General features: G+C 47.5%; 1 protein-coding gene across 1 annotated transcript in view; it reads left to right on the forward strand.

Moving 5' to 3' along the window:
* VPS13D (vacuolar protein sorting 13 homolog D) overlaps positions 1–19,540 on the forward strand; it is a gene marked incomplete at its 5' end in the record, with an annotated part of 401,105 nt that overhangs the window by 33,298 nt on the left and 348,267 nt on the right. Inside the window, 4 exon segments of the mRNA XM_073603729.1 lie at positions 154–333; positions 3,061–3,191; positions 10,165–10,240; positions 19,270–19,440. Coding sequence (XP_073459830.1) covers positions 154–333; positions 3,061–3,191; positions 10,165–10,240; positions 19,270–19,440 — 558 coding nt within the window.

The following is a 19,540-nucleotide window of genomic DNA, read 5'->3' on the forward strand; positions in this document are numbered from 1 at the left end:
AACCTTTCTGGCTGACCTTTCCCAAGAGCCATTGGCTGGGAGTGCCCGCTGTGCCCATAGATGTCCTCTTGTCACCCATCATTTCTGAACCCACCCAGTCAGGTGCCGTAATATAACGTTAGTTTGTTACTTATAACGTTTTTTTTGCCACAGGCGCTGATGACTTCTTCGACCCCACCTCTGACACCGCAAACCTGAACACATTTACTAAGAGAGATCACGTGTTTGTAAAACTCAACTTTCAGCTCGAGGGCGGCACCATTACTCTCCTACACAAGGAGAAGAGCAGCGCCCCCCTGAGGGAAGCTGCCTTCATACAGCTGGAATTCTCAGGTAATCAATTTTTATACCGCATTTCTTCATCCCTGCCCCCCACCTTTTGTTGGTTGTCCCGTATTGATGTCTTGATTGATGTTTTGAAGATGTTTTAATGAAGGTTTTTATTGATGGTTGGCACATTCACTTATGACAGCAGATAATACATGATTGTCACTGACCGCTTCATTCTTCAGCGATTGGTCAAGAACGGCTTGCCATAATGATCACATGCAGACTGGAGGCTTTATTTCCAGGATACGCCTTGAGTCTGTAGACAGTGTTGCAGCCTGAAGATGGCAGTATGTCTGTTTAATACTGTAATTGTCACATACAATTACTGTACAGTATTAAAAAAAAAATTGTAAAATTATATTGATATATATATATATATATATATATATACACATACACAGTGGGGCAAAAAAATATTTAGTCACCACCAATTGTGCAAGATCTCCCACTTAAAAAGATGAGAGAGGCCTGTAATTGTCATCATAGATATACCTCAACTATGAGAGACAAAATGTGGAAACAAATCCAATCACATTGTCTGATTTTTTTAAAGAATTTATTTGTAAATTATGGTGGAAAATAAGTATTTGGTCTCCTACAAACAAGCGAGATTTCTGTCTCTCACAGACCTGTATCTTCTTCTATAAGAGGCTCCTCTGTCCTCCACTCCTTACCTGTATTAATGGCACCTGTTTGAACTTGTTATCAGTATAAAAGACACCTGTCCACAACCTCAAACAGTCACACTCCAAACTCCACTATGGTGAAGACCAAAGAGCTGTCGAAGGACACCAGAAACAAAATTGTAGACCTGCACCAGGCTGGGAAGACTGAATCTGCAATAGGCAAGCAGCTTGGTGTGAAGAAATCAACTGTGGGAGCAATAATTAGAAAATGGAAGACATACAAGACCACTGATCATCTCCCTCGATCTGGGGCTCCACGCAACATCTCACCCCGTGGGGTCAAAATGATCACAAGAACGGTGAGTAAAAATCCCAGAACCACACGGGGGGGACCTAGTGAATGACCTGTAGAGAGCTTGGACCAACGTAACAAAGGCTACCATCAGTAACACACTACGCCGCCAGGGACTCGGATCCTGCAGTGCCAGACGTGTCCCCCTGCTTAAGCCAGTACATGTCCGGGCCCGTCTGAGGTTTGCTAGAGAGCATTTGGATGATCCAGAAGAGGATTGGGAGAATGTCATATGGTCAGATGAAACCAAAGTAGAACTGTTTGGTAGAAACACAACTCGTCGTGTTTGGAGGAGAGAGAATGCTGAGTTGCAACCAAAGAACACCATACCTACTGTGAAGCATGGAGGTGGCAACAGCATGCTTTGGGGCTGTTTCTCTGCAAAGGGAACAGGACGACTGAAATGAAAGAATGAATGGGGCCATGTATTGTAAGATTTTGAGTGCAAACCTCCTCCCATCAGCAAGGGCATTGAAGATGAAACGTGGCTGGGTCTTTCAGCATGACAATGACCCCAAACACACCGCCCGGGCAATGAAGGAGTGGCTTCATAAGAAGCATTTCAAGGTCCTGGAGTGGCCTAACCAGTCTCCAGATCTCATCCCCATAGAAAACCTTTGGAGGGAGTTGAAAGTCCGTGTTGTCCAGCGACATCCCCAAAACATCACTGCTCTAGAGGAGATCTGCATGGAGGAATGGGCCAACATACCAGCAACAGTGTGTGACAACCTTGTGAAGACTTACAGAAAACGTTTGACCTCTGTCATTGCCGACAAAGGAGATATAACTAAGTATTGAGATGAACTTTTCATATTCACCAAATACTTATTTTCCACCATAATTTGCAAATAAATTCTTTCAAAAATCAGACGATGTGATTGGATTTGTTTCCACATTTTGTCTCTCATAGTTGAGGTCTACCTATGATGACAATTACAGGCCTCTCTCATCTTTATAATTGGTGGTGACTAAATACTTTTTTGCCCCACTGTATATATAATTCGAGCATTTGTCAGCCTGTGATAAAAAGCAGGACTTTTGTTCAAAGTGTACAGAAACCTTTATATGTCCTTAAACTTGGGTATAAAAATGAGAGTTCTGGTGGTTTCTCGGCTATATTTGGGTATCCAGGCTTCAGTCACTTCAAGTTAAGAAAGGGTTACCTTCTACCAAGCAAGCAGATTCTATTGGTTTTATTTCCATTGAAGGTTTGAAATGTAAGCAAACCTCTGATTGGTTACGGTGGTCAGCCTTTCAAATGTTTGCATGTTTGTGCAAAGTATAATTTAAAGGAGAAGTACGGGGAACGTTCTTATGACTTTTCTTCTATAGATCCCAGGAGGGCACTTTGTACGGCATTCCTGTGACCCGCTGTCTGCTGACATCACAGAGCCGGTCCAGACTCTGGAAAGGTCTTGGCTTTATTATCGGAATCCCCCCAGATTCCTGGACCGGCAGCTGCCTCAACCTGTCAGTGAGCCTGAGCCAGTCTCTCCTCCTCTACAGCCCGGCACTCCGGTGAGCACTGGAGGGGAGAGCAGAGAGCCAGAGACTGACAATCACCGATCTCTGCTCACTGAAGCCTGAGAACTGAGCGATCAGCAGTCATGTGGTCAGCAGTGTTTGATCGCTCAGTTCTCGGTGTAGAGGGGGCGGGGGACAGCTGGGATTGGCGTTCCATCTAGGTGAGTATAATTCATTTTTTTTTGGTATTCCTGAACTTTTTTAATTTCTGTATTCTTACCATTTCAGGGATGACGGTCAGGGTGGAGTCTTTGCCCCGGAGAGATTCTTCTCTTCTGATGGTTCAGCTGGGTGGATTGTTCCTCCGAGATTTGGCCACACACGGGACCATATTTCCTAATCTTGTCTACCCTAATGCTGTAGGTAATTTGGTGTTTGTTTGTCTTTCTGTCTAACTTTTCCCCATTATATTTAGGCAAAAATGTGACATGTTGGTCGGAAGATAACCGCAGAAATCTTTCCATAAAAGGGCCCACCATGTAGACGAGGTGTAAGGTGTATGGGGGGGCGTACAGCATAAAATACACCCGTAATATGTGGAGCCCATAGGAAGGGATTGCACGGCGCCCCGGATGGGGATACATACAGATCACGGATGATACTTACATTACAGGCACATGGGTCTATGTCCCCAAATGGGAAACACATTTCATTGTTGGTTGGCAGAGTGGGGGATGTGAAGTTGCGGAGCGGGGGGATGTGACGTTGCGGAGTGGGGCGATGTGACGTTGCTGAGCGGGGGGATGTGACGTTGCGGAGTGGGGGGATGTGACGTTGCTGAGCGGGGGGATGTGACGTTGCGGAGCGGGGGCGATGTGACGTTGCTGAGCGGGGGGATGTGACGTTGCTGAGCGGGGGGATGTGACGTTGCTGAGCGGGGGGATGTGACGTTGCTGAGCGGGGGGATGTGACGTTGCTGAGCGGGGGGATGTGACGTTGCTGAGCGGGGGGATGTGACGTTGCTGAGCGGGGGGATGTGACGTTGCTGAGCGGGGGGATGTGACGTTGCTGAGCGGGGGGATGTGACGTTGCGGAGCGGGGGGATGTGACGTTGCGGAGCGGGGGGATGTGACGTTGCGGAGCGGGGGGATGTGACGTTGCGGAGCGGGGGGATGTGACGTTGCTGAGCGGGGGGATGTGACGTTGCTGAGCGGGGGGATGTGACGTTGCTGAGCGGGGGGATGTGACGTTGCTGAGCGGGGGGATGTGACGTTGCTGAGCGGGGGGATGTGACGTTGCTGAGCGGGGGGATGTGACGTTGCGGAGCGGGGGGATGTGACGTTGCGGAGCGGGGGGATGTGACGTTGCTGAGCGGGGGGATGTGACGTTGCTGAGCGGGGGGATGTGACGTTGCGGAGCGGGGGGATGTGACGTTGCTGAGCGGGGGGATGTGACGTTGCTGAGCGGGGGGATGTGACGTTGCTGAGCGGGGGGATGTGACGTTGCGGAGCGGGGGGATGTGACGTTGCGGAGCGGGGGATGTGGGGATGTGTTATTCAGGGGGCGATGTGACGTTGCGGAGCGGGGGATGTGACGTTGCGGAGCGGGGGGATGTGACGTTGCGGAGCGGGGGGATGTGACGTTGCGGAGCGGGGGGATGTGACGTTGCGGAGCGGGGGGGTGTGACGTTGCGGAGCGGGGGGGATGTGACGTTGCGGAGCGGGGGATGTGACGTTGCGGAGCGGGGGGATGTGACGTTGCGGAGCGGGGGGATGTGACGTTGCGGAGCGGGGGGATGTGACGTTGCGGAGCGGGGGGATGTGACGTTGCGGAGCGGGGGGATGTGACGTTGCTGAGCGGGGGGATGTGACGTTGCGGAGCGGGGGGATGTGACGTTGCGGAGCGGGGGATGTGACGTTGCGGAGCGGGGGGATGTGACGTTGCGGAGCGGGGGGATGTGACGTTGCGGAGCGGGGGGGATGTGACGTTGCGGAGCGGGGGGGATGTGACGTTGCGGAGCGGGGAAGGTGTTATTCGGGGGGGATGGGTGGGGAGTGTTATTTGGGGGGGTGGGGGGGAGGGTGTTATTGTGGGGGTGGGGGAGTGTTATTTAGGGGGGGTGGGGGGGGTTCAGTAGCGGTGTCCATATTGGATGATCTCCTCCTATTCAGAGACAACTGAAACCTTTTTGGATTTTCTGATCAGATATTGCAGATTCATCTCCCAGGGACAGCAATAAAAACCTGCCAGAGGTCTCAGTACATTCCCATTCTATTAAAAAAAGAATATGTTGATTTGAAAGTTCTATTAAAAGCAATTTAGAAAAACAACAAATAACAAACCTGTTCTATTTCCCGGCTCTGTAATGGTTTTGCACAGAGCCCCCCCTCCCCCGATTCTCCTGTTCTCGGGGCCCCTGCCTGCCCAAGTAGTTTGCTATGTGGCCCCTGAACAGACTCGCTCCTGAGCCTCTGCAGTGTGTATATTTACAGTCACAGCTTGGCCCTGCCCCCCTCTCTCTCTCCTCCATTGGCTCACTGTCTCAGCCAATGAAGAAGGAGAGTCCTCGGAGAGCCCAGGCTCTTGTGCACATAACTGGATAGAGATGAGGTTCAGATAAGTATTAGGGGGGCTGGGGGGGGAGGGGCTGCACACAGAACCCTGAGCCTTTAGAACCACTCTAAATACAGTGCCTTGCAAAAGTATCCCCCCCCCCCCCCCCCCCCTTGGCATTTTTGGTGTTTTGTTGCCTCACAACCTGGAATTAACATGGATTGTTTGAGGATTTTCATCATTTAATTTACAGAACACGCCCACAACTTAGAAGGTTTTTTTTTTTTATTATGAAGCAAACAACAAATAGGACAAAATAACAGAAAAAGTCAATGTGCAAAACTATTCACCCCCCTAAAGTCAATACTTTGTAGAGACACCTATCACAGCTCCGAGTCTCTTTGGATAAGTCTCTATGAGGTGCCACATCTTATCACTGGGATTTCTGCCCATTCCTCCTCCTTGCAGAACTGCTCCAGCTCCTTCAAGTTGGATGGTTTTGCGCTTGTGAACAGCAATCTTTAAGTCTGACCACAGATTTTCTATTGGATTGAGGTCTGGGCTTTGACTAGGCCATTCCAACACATTTCCATGTTTCCCCTTAAACCACTCAAGTGTTGCTTTAGCAGTGTGTTTGGGGTCATTGTCCTGCTGGAAGGTGAACCTCCGTCCTAGCCTCAAATCACACACAGAGTGCTACAGGTTCTGCTCAAGAATACCCCTGTATTTAGCACCATCCATCTTTCCCTCAACTCTGACCAGTTTCCCAGTCCCGACTGCTGAAAAACATCCCCACAGCATGATGCTGCCACCACCATGTTTCACAGTGGGGTTGGTGTTCTTTGGGTGATGTGATGTGTTGGGTTTGCACCAGACATAGTGTTTTCCTTGATGCATCAGACCAGAGCACCTTCCTCCATACATTTCGGGAGTCTCCCACATGCCTTTTCACAAACTCAAAACGCGCCATTTTGTTTTTTGGTGAAAGTAATGTCTTTCTTCTGGTCACTCTGCCATAAAGCCCAACTCTATGGAGCGTACGGCTTATTGTGGTCCTATGTACAGATACTCCAGTCTCTGCTGAACTCTGCAGCTCCTCCAGGGTTACCTTAGGTCTCTGTGCTCCTCTCTGATTAATGCCCTCCTTGCCCGGTCTGTGAGTTTTGGTGTGCGGCCGTCTCTTGGCAGGTTTTCTGTTGTGCCATGTTCTTTCCATTTGGTTATGATAGATTTGATGGTGCTCCTAGGGATCATCAAAGATTTGGACATCTTTTTATAACCTAAACCTGACTTGTACTTCTCAACAACATTGTCCCTTCCTTGTTTGGAGAGTTCCTTGGTCTTCATGGCAGTGTTTGGTTAGTGGTGCCTCTTGCTTAGGTGTTGCCGCCTCTGGGGCCTTTCACAAAGGTGTGTCTATGTAATGACAGGTCATGTGACACTTAGATTGCACACAGGTGGACATCACTTCACTAATTATGGGACTTCTGAAGGTAAGGCCTATGTAGAAAAGGAGAGAATCCCTTGTGGCATGAAGAGGAGAACAATTCTTCTGTACAAAGTGACGTTAACCTCCACCCCAGACACGCAGATGTGCTTCCCAGACAGGGTGGACCTCTTATTACAGGAGGTCAAAAACGCATGTAATCAGTCAGCCCCGTAGGCTAAATGTGTATGGCTAGCCTAAGGATTGCTGCATGTCTCCTCCACTGACACCGGCTGATATCCCCTCTGCCATTGTATTGGAGAGTTCTCCTGCCGGGTCGTTTTGGACATCTTTAGTGGTCGTGGACCTTCCTGATTACATACGTAATAAGAGGTCCACCCTGTCTGGTGAGCACATCTGCGTGTCTGGGGTGGACAGAAGAATTGTTCTCCTCTTCATGTCACGAGGGATTCTCTCTTCTCTTCTTCATGTCACGAGGGATTCTCTCTTCTCCTCTTCATGTCACGAGGGATTCTCTCTTCTCCTCTTCATGTCACGAGGGATTCTCTCTTCTCCTCTTCATGTCACGAGGGATTCTCTCTTCTCCTCTTCATGTCACGAGGGATTCTCTCTTCTCCTCTTCATGTCACGAGGGATTCTCTCTTCTCCTCTTCATGTCACGAGGGATTCTCTCTTCTCCTCTTCATGTCACGAGGGATTCTCTCTTCTCCTCTTCATGTCACGAGGGATTCTCTCTTCTCCTCTTCATGTCACGAGGGATTCTCTCTTCTCCTCTTCATGTCACGAGGGATTCTCTCTTCTCCTCTTCATGTCACGAGGGATCCTCTCTTCTCCTCTTCATGTCACGAGGGATCCTCTCTTCTCCTCTTCATGTCACGAGGGATTCTCTCTTCTCCTCTTCATGTCACGAGGGATTCTCTCTTCTCCTCTTCATGTCACGAGGGATCCTCTCTTCTCCTCTTCATGTCACGAGGGATTCTCTCCTTTTCTACATAGACTGTTATTTATTCGCTGCACTGATATTGTTTCTGCATCATTTTTATAGTCTTGCTGATTTCCTATAGTGTTCAGCTTGCATTTTCTGAGTTTTGAGTTTGTGCTGATTGTCTCCTTTTTTATATATTCTGAAGGTAATTGGTGGCACCAGAGCTTTTTATGGGCTTCATAACAAAGGGGGTGAATACATACGCACATGACAATTATCAGTTCTTTTATTTCTGAAAAATTGTTTTATGTATTTTTCTAATTTTACTTCCCCAACTTAGACTATTGTGTTCTGATCATCACATATAATTCAAATTAAAAAAACATTGAACTAAAGGCTGTAATGTAACAAAAGGGGGATGAATACTTTTGCACGGCACTGTAAACTCCAGGTACACGCTTCTGTATATTCAGACTACAAATATACACAACATGCCGCCTCACTTCCTGTCCTGTGTGCTTCCTCAGTGTGTCTGACAAATTCCTGTCTATTCTGGATGGATCTCCTTTGTATTCGGGGGAGTTCTGTGCTGTAACTGTAGAAAAGAGGGTCCAGTCCGGTATTTATATATTGTGGGGTCACCAGTCCGGTATTTGTATATTGTGGGGTCACCAGTCCGGTATTTATATATTGTGGGGTCACCAGTCCGGTATTTGTATATTGTGGGGTCACCAGTCCGGTATTTATATATTGTGGGGTCACCAGTCCGGTATTTGTATATTGTTGGGTCACCAGTCCGGTATTTGTATATTGTGGGGTCACCAGTCCGGTATTTATATATTGTGGGGTCACCAGTCCGGTATTTGTATATTGTGGGGTCACCAGTCCGGTATTTATATATTGTGGGGTCACCAGTCCGGTATTTATATATTGTGGGGTCACCAGTCCGGTATTTGTATATTGTGGGGTCACCAGTCCGGTATTTATATATTGTGGGGTCACCAGTCCGGTATTTATATATTGTGGGGTCACCAGTCCGGTATTTGTATATTGTGGGGTCACCAGTCCGGTATTTATATATTGTGGGGTCACCAGTCCGGTATTTATATATTGTGGGGTCACCAGTCCGGTATTTGTATATTGTGGGGTCACCAGTCCGGTATTTATATATTGTGGGGTCACCAGTCCGGTATTTATATATTGTGGGGTCACCAGTCCGGTATTTATATATTGTGGGGTCACCAGTCCGGTATTTATATATTGTGGGGTCACCAGTCCAGTATTTGTATATTGTGGGGTCACCAGTCCAGTATTTATATATTGTGGGGTCACCAGTCCGGTATTTATATATTGTGGGGTCACCAGTTCGGTATTTATATATTGTGGGGTCACCAGTCCGGTATTTGTATATTGTGGGGTCACCAGTTCGGTATTTGTATATTGTGGGGTCACCAGTCCGGTATTTATACAATGAAATCATATCCCCTCTCAAGCGTCTCTTCTCCAGAGAGAATAAGTTCAGAGCTCACAACCTTTCCTCATAACTAAGATCCTCCAGACCCTTTATTAGCTTTGTTGCCCTTCTTTGTACTCGCTCCATTTCCAGTACATCCTTCCTGAGGACTGGTGCCCAGAACTGGACAGCATACTCCAGGTGCGGCCGGACCAGAGTCTTGTAGAGCAGGAGAATTATCGTTTTATCTCTGGAGTTGATCCCTTTTTAATGCCAATATTCTGTTTGCTTTGTTAGCAGCAGCTTGGCATTGCATGCCATTGCTGAGCCTATCATCTACTAGGACCCCCAGGTCCTTTTCCATCCTAGATCCCCCCAGAGGTTCTCCCCCCAGTCTATAGATTGCATTCAGATTTTTACCACCCAAATACATTATTTTACATTTTTCTACATTGAACCTCATTTGCCATGTAGTCGCCCCTCCCCCATTAATTTGTTCAGATCTTTTTGCAAGATTTCCACATCCTGCGGAGAAGTTATTGCCCTGCTTAGCTTAGTATTGTCTGCAAATACAGAGATTGAACTGTTTATCCCATCCTCCAGATCGTTTATGAACAAATTAAATAGGATTGGTCCCAGCACAGAACCCTGGGGAACCCCACTACCCACCCCTGACCATTCCGAGTACTCCCCATTTATCACCACCCTCTGAACTCGCCCTTGTAGCCAGTTTTCAATCCATGTACTCACCCTATGGTCCATGCCAACGCACCTTATCTTGTACAGTAAACGTTTATGGGGAACTGTGTCAAATGCTTTTGTAAAATCCAGATACACCACGTCTACGGGCCTTCCTTTATCTAGATGGCAACTCACCTCCTCATAGAAGGTTAATAGATTGGTTTGGCAAGAACGATTCTTCATGAATCCATGCTGATTACTGCTAATGATATCATTCTTATTACTCGTTTTCTCGCCCAAGTTTTTTGATTCTCATCTCTTCTTTTGTTTCAGCAAAAGGAAGTTTGGTGTTTATCGCAGCCGTCGGGCGTACCGACCGGACCGGCCGACTTCCTCAGTCCCAGCAGCTGTAAGTCTCCGGATTTCTTCCCCTTTCATGTCTGTTGTGGGTTTGTATTTCCTCCTAATCTGTGCTCTTTAAAATCAAAAGTCTCATAAAATTACGAAAAAATGGTCAACTCTGAAGATTTCTTGGAAAGAGTTCAAATTATTGTCAGATTTTACTTCTTTCTGTGACCCCATTGAAGAGATTTCCGGACAAGAAGAGGGGGAGGGGCACATCACTGGAATAGGAAGGCAGATATAGCAATAAAAATTATCAAACGTTTGTAACCGTTATCCTCTCTACTAGTAATGTGTTCAGTGTTTGTGTCCATATGGGGGAGATTTCCCATCACTTCCTCTCCTGACAGAACGTCTGGGCAGATCTCCCCAAAGGGGACAACTATAAACACTTCACAGAGGATCGAGCCCAGGGGTGCCCAACTGCTGGCCACACGTGGCCCACGGAGTCCTGATGTGGCCCTACGGAGTCCTGATGTGGCCCTACGGAGTCCTGATGTGGCCCTACGGAGTCCTGATGTGGCCCTACGGAGTCCTGATGTGGCCCTACGGAGTCCTGATGTGGCCCTACGGAGTCCTGATGTGGCCCTACGGAGTCCTGATGTGGCCCTACGGAGTCCTGATGTGGCCCTACGGAGTCCTGATGTGGCCCTACGGAGTCCTGATGTGGCCCTACGGAGTCCTCTGATGTGACCCTACGGAGTCCTCTGATGTGACCCTACGGAGTCCTCTGATGTGACCCTACGGAGTCCTGATGTGGCCCTACGGAGTCCTCTGATGTGACCCTACGGAGTCCTCTGATGTGACCCTACGGAGTCCTCTGATGTGGCCCTACGGAGTCCTCTGATGTGGCCCTACGGAGTCCTCTGATGTGGCCCTACGGAGTCCTCTGATGTGACCCTACGGAGTCCTCTGATGTGGCCCTACGGAGTCCTCTGATGTGGCCCTACGGAGTCCTCTGATGTGGCCCTACGGAGTCCTCTGATGTGGCCCTACGGAGTCCTCTGATGTGGCCCTACGGAGTCCTCTGATGTGGCCCTACGGAGTCCTCTGATGTGGCCCTACGGAGTCCTCTGATGTGGCCCTACGGAGTCCTCTGATGTGGCCCTACGGAGTCCTCTGATGTGGCCCTACGGAGTCCTCTGATGTGGCCCTACGGAGTCCTCTGATGTGGCCCTACGGAGTCCTCTGATGTGGCCCTACGGAGTCCTCTGATGTGGCCCTACGGAGTCCTCTGATGTGGCCCTACGGAGTCCTCTGATGTGGCCCTACGGAGTCCTCTGATGTGACCCTACGGAGTCCTCTGATGTGGCCCTACGGAGTCCTCTGATGTGGCCCTACGGAGTCCTCTGATGTGGCCCTACGGAGTCCTCTGATGTGACCCTACGGAGTCCTCTGATGTGACCCTACGGAGTCCTCTGATGTGACCCTACGGAGTCCTCTGATGTGGCCCTACGGAGTCCTCTGATGTGACCCTACGGAGTCCTCTGATGTGGCCCTACGGAGTCCTCTGATGTGGCCCTACGGAGTCCTCTGATGTGGCCCTACGGAGTCCTCTGATGTGGCCCTACGGAGTCCTCTGATGTGGCCCTACGGAGTCCTCTGATGTGGCCCTACGGAGTCCTGATGTGGCCCTACGGAGTCCTCTGATGTGACCCTACGGAGTCCTCTGATGTGGCCCTACGGAGTCCTCTGATGTGACCCTACGGAGTCCTCTGATGTGGCCCTACGGAGTCCTCTGATGTGACCCTACGGAGTCCTCTGATGTGACCCTACGGAGTCCTCTGATGTGGCCCTACGGAGTCCTCTGATGTGGCCCTACGGAGTCCTCTGATGTGACCCTACGGAGTCTTCTGATGTGGCCCCACGGAGTCCTCTTATGTGACCCCACGGAGTCCTCTGATGTGACCCCACGGAGTCCTCTGATGTGACCCTACGGAGTCCTCTGATGTGACCCTACGGAGTCCTCTGATGTGACCCTACGGAGTCCTCTGATGTGACCCTACGGAGTCCTCTGATGTGGCCCTACGGAGTCCTCTGATGTGGCCCTACGGAGTCCTCTGATGTGGCCCTACGGAGTCCTCTGATGTGGCCCTACGGAGTCCTCTGATGTGACCCTACGGAGTCCTCTGATGTGACCCTACGGAGTCCTCTGATGTGACCCTACGGAGTCCTCTGATGTGACCCTACGGAGTCCTCTGATGTGGCCCTACGGAGTCCTCTGATGTGACCCTACGGAGTCCTCTGATGTGGCCCTACGGAGTCCTCTGATGTGGCCCTACGGAGTCCTCTGATGTGGCCCTACGGAGTTCTCTGATGTGGCCCTACGGAGTCCTCTGATGTGACCCTACGGAGTCCTCTGATGTGGCCCTACGGAGTCCTCTGATGTGGCCCTACGGAGTCCTCTGATGTGGCCCTACGGAGTCCTCTGATGTGGCCCTACGGAGTCCTCTGATGTGGCCCTACGGAGTCCTCTGATGTGGCCCTACGGAGTCCTCTGATGTGGCCCTACGGAGTCCTCTGATGTGGCCCTACGGAGTCCTCTGATGTGGCCCTACGGAGTCCTCTGATGTGGCCCTACGGAGTCCTGATGTGGCCCTACGGAGTCCTCTGATGTGACCCTACGGAGTCCTCTGATGTGGCCCTACGGAGTCCTCTGATGTGGCCCTACGGAGTCCTCTGATGTGGCCCTACGGAGTCCTCTGATGTGGCCCTACGGAGTCCTCTGATGTGGCCCTACGGAGTCCTCTGATGTGGCCCTACGGAGTCCTCTGATGTGGCCCTACGGAGTCCTCTGATGTGGCCCTACGGAGTCCTCTGATGTGGCCCTACGGAGTCCTGATGTGGCCCTACGGAGTCCTCTGATGTGACCCTACGGAGTCCTCTGATGTGGCCCTACGGAGTCCTCTGATGTGACCCTACGGAGTCCTCTGATGTGACCCTACGGAGTCCTCTGATGTGGCCCTACGGAGTCCTCTGATGTGGCCCTACGGAGTCCTCTGATGTGACCCTACGGAGTCCTCTGATGTGGCCCTACGGAGTCCTCTGATGTGACCCTACGGAGTCCTCTGATGTGACCCTACGGAGTCCTCTGATGTGACCCTACGGAGTCCTCTGATGTGGCCCTACGGAGTCCTCTGATGTGGCCCTACGGAGTCCTCTGATGTGGCCCTACGGAGTCCTCTGATGTGACCCTACGGAGTCCTCTGATGTGGCCCTACGGAGTCCTCTGATGTGACCCTACGGAGTCCTCTGATGTGACCCTACGGAGTCCTCTGATGTGACCCTACGGAGTCCTCTGATGTGACCCTACGGAGTCCTCTGATGTGGCCCTACGGAGTCCTCTGATGTGACCCTACGGAGTCCTCTGATGTGGCCCTACGGAGTCCTCTGATGTGGCCCACGACTTCCTGCCCTGGGATGGTGGGTCAGAAAGCTCAGATCGCGGGTTCCTGACACCCCAGAGCATTGGTGTTGTGAACAGAGGCGATGTTGGAGGAAGCACGGCTGGGGAGGGAGCAGAGCCATATAAGAGGACACTTCCTGTATGGCGCCACCTCCTGTCACAGGATACCAAATGCACTCCACCCGGGACAGCAAGATCCGGTGATACCGGCAGCAAGGAAGATTCCTGAATGGAGGATTATTAGTAAAGGTCAGTTTATAATCTAAAATCACAATATATATATATATAGGTGTATCTCTGCTGCACTGGTTACTGGGCGACTTTCAAACTGATCCACAGGTGCAGCGCAGTGTACTGACCCATAGACTTCTCTTATTACCTGTACTGACCCATAGACTTCTCTTATTACCTGTACTGACCCATAGACTTCTCTTATTACCTGTACTGACCCATAGACTTCTCGTATTACCTGTACTGACCCATAGACTTCTCTTATTACCTGTACTGACCCATAGACTTCTCTTATTACCTGTACTGACCCATAGACTTCTATTATTACCTGTACTGACCCATAGACTTCTATTATTACCTGTACTGACCCATAGACTTCTCGTATTACCTGTACTGACCCATAGACTTCTCTTATTACCTGTACTGACCCATAGACTTCTCTTATTACCTGTACTGACCCATAAACTTCTATTATTACCTGTACTGACCCATAGACTTCTCTTATTACCTGTACTGACCCATAGACTTCTCTTATTACCTGTACTGACCCATAGACTTCTCGTATTACCTGTACTGACCCATAGACTTCTCGTATTACCTGTACTGACCCATAGACTTCTCTTATTACCTGTACTGACCCATAGACTTCTCTTATTACCTGTACTGACCCATAGACTTCTCTTATTACCTGTACTGATCCATAGACTTCTATTATTACCTGTACTGACCCATAGACTTCTCTTATTACCTGTACTGACCCATAGACTTCTCTTATTACCTGTACTGACCCATAGACTTCTCTTATTACCTGTACTGACCCATAGACTTCTCGTATTACCTGTACTGACCCATAGACTTCTCTTATTACCTGTACTGACCCATAGACTTCTCTTATTACCTGTACTGACCCATAGACTTCTCTTATTACCTGTACTGACCCATAGACTTCTCTTATTACCTGTACTGACCCATAGACTTCTATTATTACCTGTACTGACCCATAGACTTCTATTATTACCTGTACTGACCCATAGACTTCTATTATTACCTGTACTGACCCATAGACTTCTCGTATTACCTGTACTGACCCATAGACTTCTCTTATTACCTGTACTGACCCATAGACTTCTCTTATTACCTGTACTGACCCATAAACTTCTATTATTACCTGTACTGACCCATAGACTTCTCTTATTACCTGTACTGACCCATAGACTTCTCTTATTACCTGTACTGACCCATAGACTTCTCTTATTACCTGTACTGCCCCATAAACTTCTATTATTACCTGTACTGCCCCATAGACTTCTCTTATTACCTGTACTGACCCATAGACTTCTGTTATTACCTGTACTGACCCATAGACTTCTCTTATTACCTGTACTGACCCATAGACTTCTCTTATTACCTGTACTGACCCATAGACTTCTGTTATTACCTGTACTGACCCATAGACTTCTGTTATTACCTGTACTGACCCATAGACTTCTGTTATTACCTGTACTGACCCATAGACTTCTGTTATTACCTGTACTGACCCATAGACTTCTGTTATTACCTGTACTGACCCATAGACTTCTCGTATTACCTGTACTGACCCATAGACTTCTCGTATTACCTGTACTGACCCATAGACTTCTCGTATTACCTGTACTGACCCATAGACTTCTCGTATTACCTGTACTGACCCATAGACTTCTCGTATTACCTGTACTGACCCATAGACTTCTCGTATTACCTGTACTGACCCATAGACTTCTCGTATTACCTGTACTGACCCATAGACTTCTCGTATTACCTGTACTGACCCATAGACTTCTCGTATTACCTGTACTGACCCATAGACTTCTCGTATTACCTGTACTGACCCATAGACTTCTATTATTACCTGTACTGACCCATAGACTTCTCGTATTACCTGTACTGACCCATAGACTTCTATTATTACCTGTACTGACCCATAGACTTCTCTATTACCTGTACTGACCCATAGACTTCTCTTATTACCTGTACTGACCCATAGACTTCTCGTATTACCTGTACTGACCCATAGACTTCTCGTATTACCTGTACTGACCCATAGACTTCTATTATTACCTGTACTGACCCATAGACTTCTCGTATTACCTGTACTGACCCATAGACTTCTCGTATTACCTGTACTGACCCATAGACTTCTCGTATTACCTGTACTGACCCATAGACTTCTCGTATTACCTGTACTGACCCATAGACTTCTCGTATTACCTGTACTGACCCATAGACTTCTCGTATTACCTGTACTGACCCATAGACTTCTCGTATTACCTGTACTGACCCATAGACTTCTCGTATTACCTGTACTGACCCATAGACTTCTCGTATTACCTGTACTGACCCATAGACTTCTCGTATTACCTGTACTGACCCATAGACTTCTCGTATTACCTGTACTGACCCATAGACTTCTATTATTACCTGTACTGACCCATAGACTTCTCGTATTACCTGTACTGACCCATAGACTTCTCTATTACCTGTACTGACCCATAGACTTCTCTTATTACCTGTACTGACCCATAGACTTCTCGTATTACCTGTACTGACCCATAGACTTCTCGTATTACCTGTACTGACCCATAGACTTCTATTATTACCTGTACTGACCCATAGACTTCTCGTATTACCTGTACTGACCCATAGACTTCTCGTATTACCTGTACTGACCCATAGACTTCTCGTATTACCTGTACTGACCCATAGACTTCTCGTATTACCTGTACTGACCCATAGACTTCTCGTATTACCTGTACTGACCCATAGACTTCTCGTATTACCTGTACTGACCCATAGACTTCTCGTATTACCTGTACTGACCCATAGACTTCTCGTATTACCTGTACTGACCCATAGACTTCTCGTATTACCTGTACTGACCCATAGACTTCTCTTATTACCTGTACTGACCCATAGACTTCTATTATTACCTGTACTGACCCATAGACTTCTCTTATTACCTGCGGAAAGTGAAAATAGGAAGCACACCTGTAGGATATAATAGAAGTCTATGGTAAAGTGCAGCACACCTGAAGAATATAATAGAAGTCTATGGTAAAGTGCAGCACATCTGAAGAATATAATAGAAGTCTATGGTAAAGTGCAGCACACCTGAAGAATATAATAGAAGTCTATGGTAAAGTGCAGCACATCTGAAGAATATAATAGAAGTCTATGGTAAAGTGCAGCACATCTGAAGAATATAATAGAAGTCTATGGTAAAGTGCAGCACATCTGAAGAATATAATAGAAGTCTATGGTAAAGTGCAGCACATCTGAAGAATATAATAGAAGTCTATGGTAAAGTGCAGCACACCTGAAGAATATAATAGAAGTCTATGGTAAAGTGCAGCACACCTGAAGAATATAATAGAAGTCTATGGTAAAGTGCAGCACACCTGAAGAATATAATAGAAGTCTATGGTAAAGTGCAGCACACCTGAAGAATATAATAGAAGTCTATGGTAAAGTGCAGCACACCTGAAGAATATAATAGAAGTCTATGGTAAAGTGCAGCACACCTGAAGAATATAATAGAAGTCTATGGTAAAGTGCAGCACACCTGAAGAATATAATAGAAGTCTATGGTAAAGTGCAGCACACCTGAAGAATATAATAGAAGTCTATGGTAAAGTGCAGCACACCTGAAGAATATAATAGAAGTCTATGGTAAAGTGCAGCACACCTGAAGGATATAATAGAAGTCTATGGTAAAGTGCAGCACACCTGAAGAATATAATAGAAGTCTATGGTAAAGTGCAGCACACCTGAAGAATATAATAGAAGTCTATGGTAAAGTGCAGCACACCTGAAGAATATAATAGAAGTCTATGGTAAAGTGCAGCACACCTGAAGAATATAATAGAAGTCTATGGTAAAGTGCAGCACACCTGAAGGATATAATAGAAGTCTATGGTAAAGTGCAGCACACCTGAAGAATATAATAGAAGTCTATGGTAAAGTGCAGCACACCTGAAGGATATAATAGAAGTCTATGGTAAAGTGCAGCACACCTGAAGGCGGACACGGTGCCGGTAAACTGCAGCGCATGGCTGTAATATCAGCCTTCAGCCCCTTTCACACGATTGGTCAGATCAGCGTCCATTTTTCAGGTGGACCCAAATCTGACCCTCTATTCACCTCTATGGAGTGGGAGATGTAAATGGACTTGTGTCCCTTTTATACCCACCTACCTCCAATTCAATCCGCTAAAAAAACAGAAGAGGATTCGTCCCCTTCCGCCTGGGCTGATCGGATCGGAGGGCCCATAGAGTAGATCGTGCTGTGCAGATGCAGAGGGGACATGGACCTGCCATCCGCCACGCTCCGCTCATTGGGACCCTCGCTCTTCAGAGGGTTGGGCACCCCTGGTTTAGTCCTTCCCTACAAAGTGGAGTTGGGCTTTAATTACACAATTGTTCGTTCGATGTGGACATTCTGAAGATGTTCTATTTAGTCATCTATCAGCTATAAGGAATGACCATCCGGTATAATGATCTGGGTGGGGTAGTAGTAGAGTGTAGAGTTGTGCAATAGTAGAGTTGTGTAGTAGTACAATGTATAGTAGTGGTAGAGTTAGTATAGTAGTAGAATGTATGGTGATTTGGGTGTGTAGTAGTAGAATGTATAGTAGTACAGAGTGTATAGTAGTAGAATGTATGGTGATTTGAGTGTGTAGTAGTAGAGTGTGTAGAGTTGTATAGTAGTACAGAGTATATAATAGTAGTAGAATGTATGGTGATTTGGGTGGTGTAGTAGAGTGTAGATTTGTGTAGTAGTAGAGTATATAGTGATTTGAGTGTGTAGTAGTAGAGTTGTATAGTAGTAGAATGTATGGTGATTTGGGTGGTGTAGTAGAGTATAGATTTGTGTAGTAGTAGAATGTATAGTAGTAGTAATAGTAGATTTTGTGTAGTAGTAGAGTGTATAGTGATTTGGGTGGTATAGTAGTAGAGTGGTATAGTAGTAGAGTGGTATAGTAGTAGAGTGGTATAGTAGTAGAGTGGTATAGTAGTAGTAGAGTGTATATTTGTGTAGTAGTACAGAGTGTATAGTAGTAGAGTGTGTAGTAGTAGAATGTATGGTGATTTGAGTGTGTAGTAGTAGAGTGTGTGTAGAGTTGTATAGTAGTACAGAGTGTATAATAGTAGTAGAATGTATGGTGATTTGGGTGGTGTAGTATAGTAGTAGATTTGTGTAGTAGTAGTAGAATGTATAGTAGTAGAGTGGTATAGTAGATTTGTGTAGTAGTAGAGTGTATAGTGATTTGAGTGGTATAGTAGTAGTAATAGTAGATGTGTGTAGTAGTGATTTGGGTGGAATGGTTGGTGTTCTTCTCTAATGCGGTTCTGATTGGATTGCAGTCACCTCCGGGGATAATCCCGTATTCAGAATGCTGTATGAGAGAAATCCCGCCCACTGCATGTTTGAGAGGCGACTGGAAGTCAGCACCCGACCTCTGAACATCATCTACAACCCTCAGGCCATAACCAAGGTGGCCGACTTCTTCTACAAGGGCAAAGTTCACAGCTCAGGTAATGGTTGACGTCCCCCCCCCCCCGATCTTCCCCATCAATCCCTCCATAGACATTTCTTCTGACTGGGAAGTTGTCACCTAAACACGGCCATAACCAC

The sequence above is a fragment of the Aquarana catesbeiana genome, linkage group LG10 (genome assembly GCF_042186555.1).
Source record: "Aquarana catesbeiana isolate 2022-GZ linkage group LG10, ASM4218655v1, whole genome shotgun sequence".
NCBI classification, from domain to species: domain Eukaryota; kingdom Metazoa; phylum Chordata; class Amphibia; order Anura; family Ranidae; genus Aquarana; species Aquarana catesbeiana.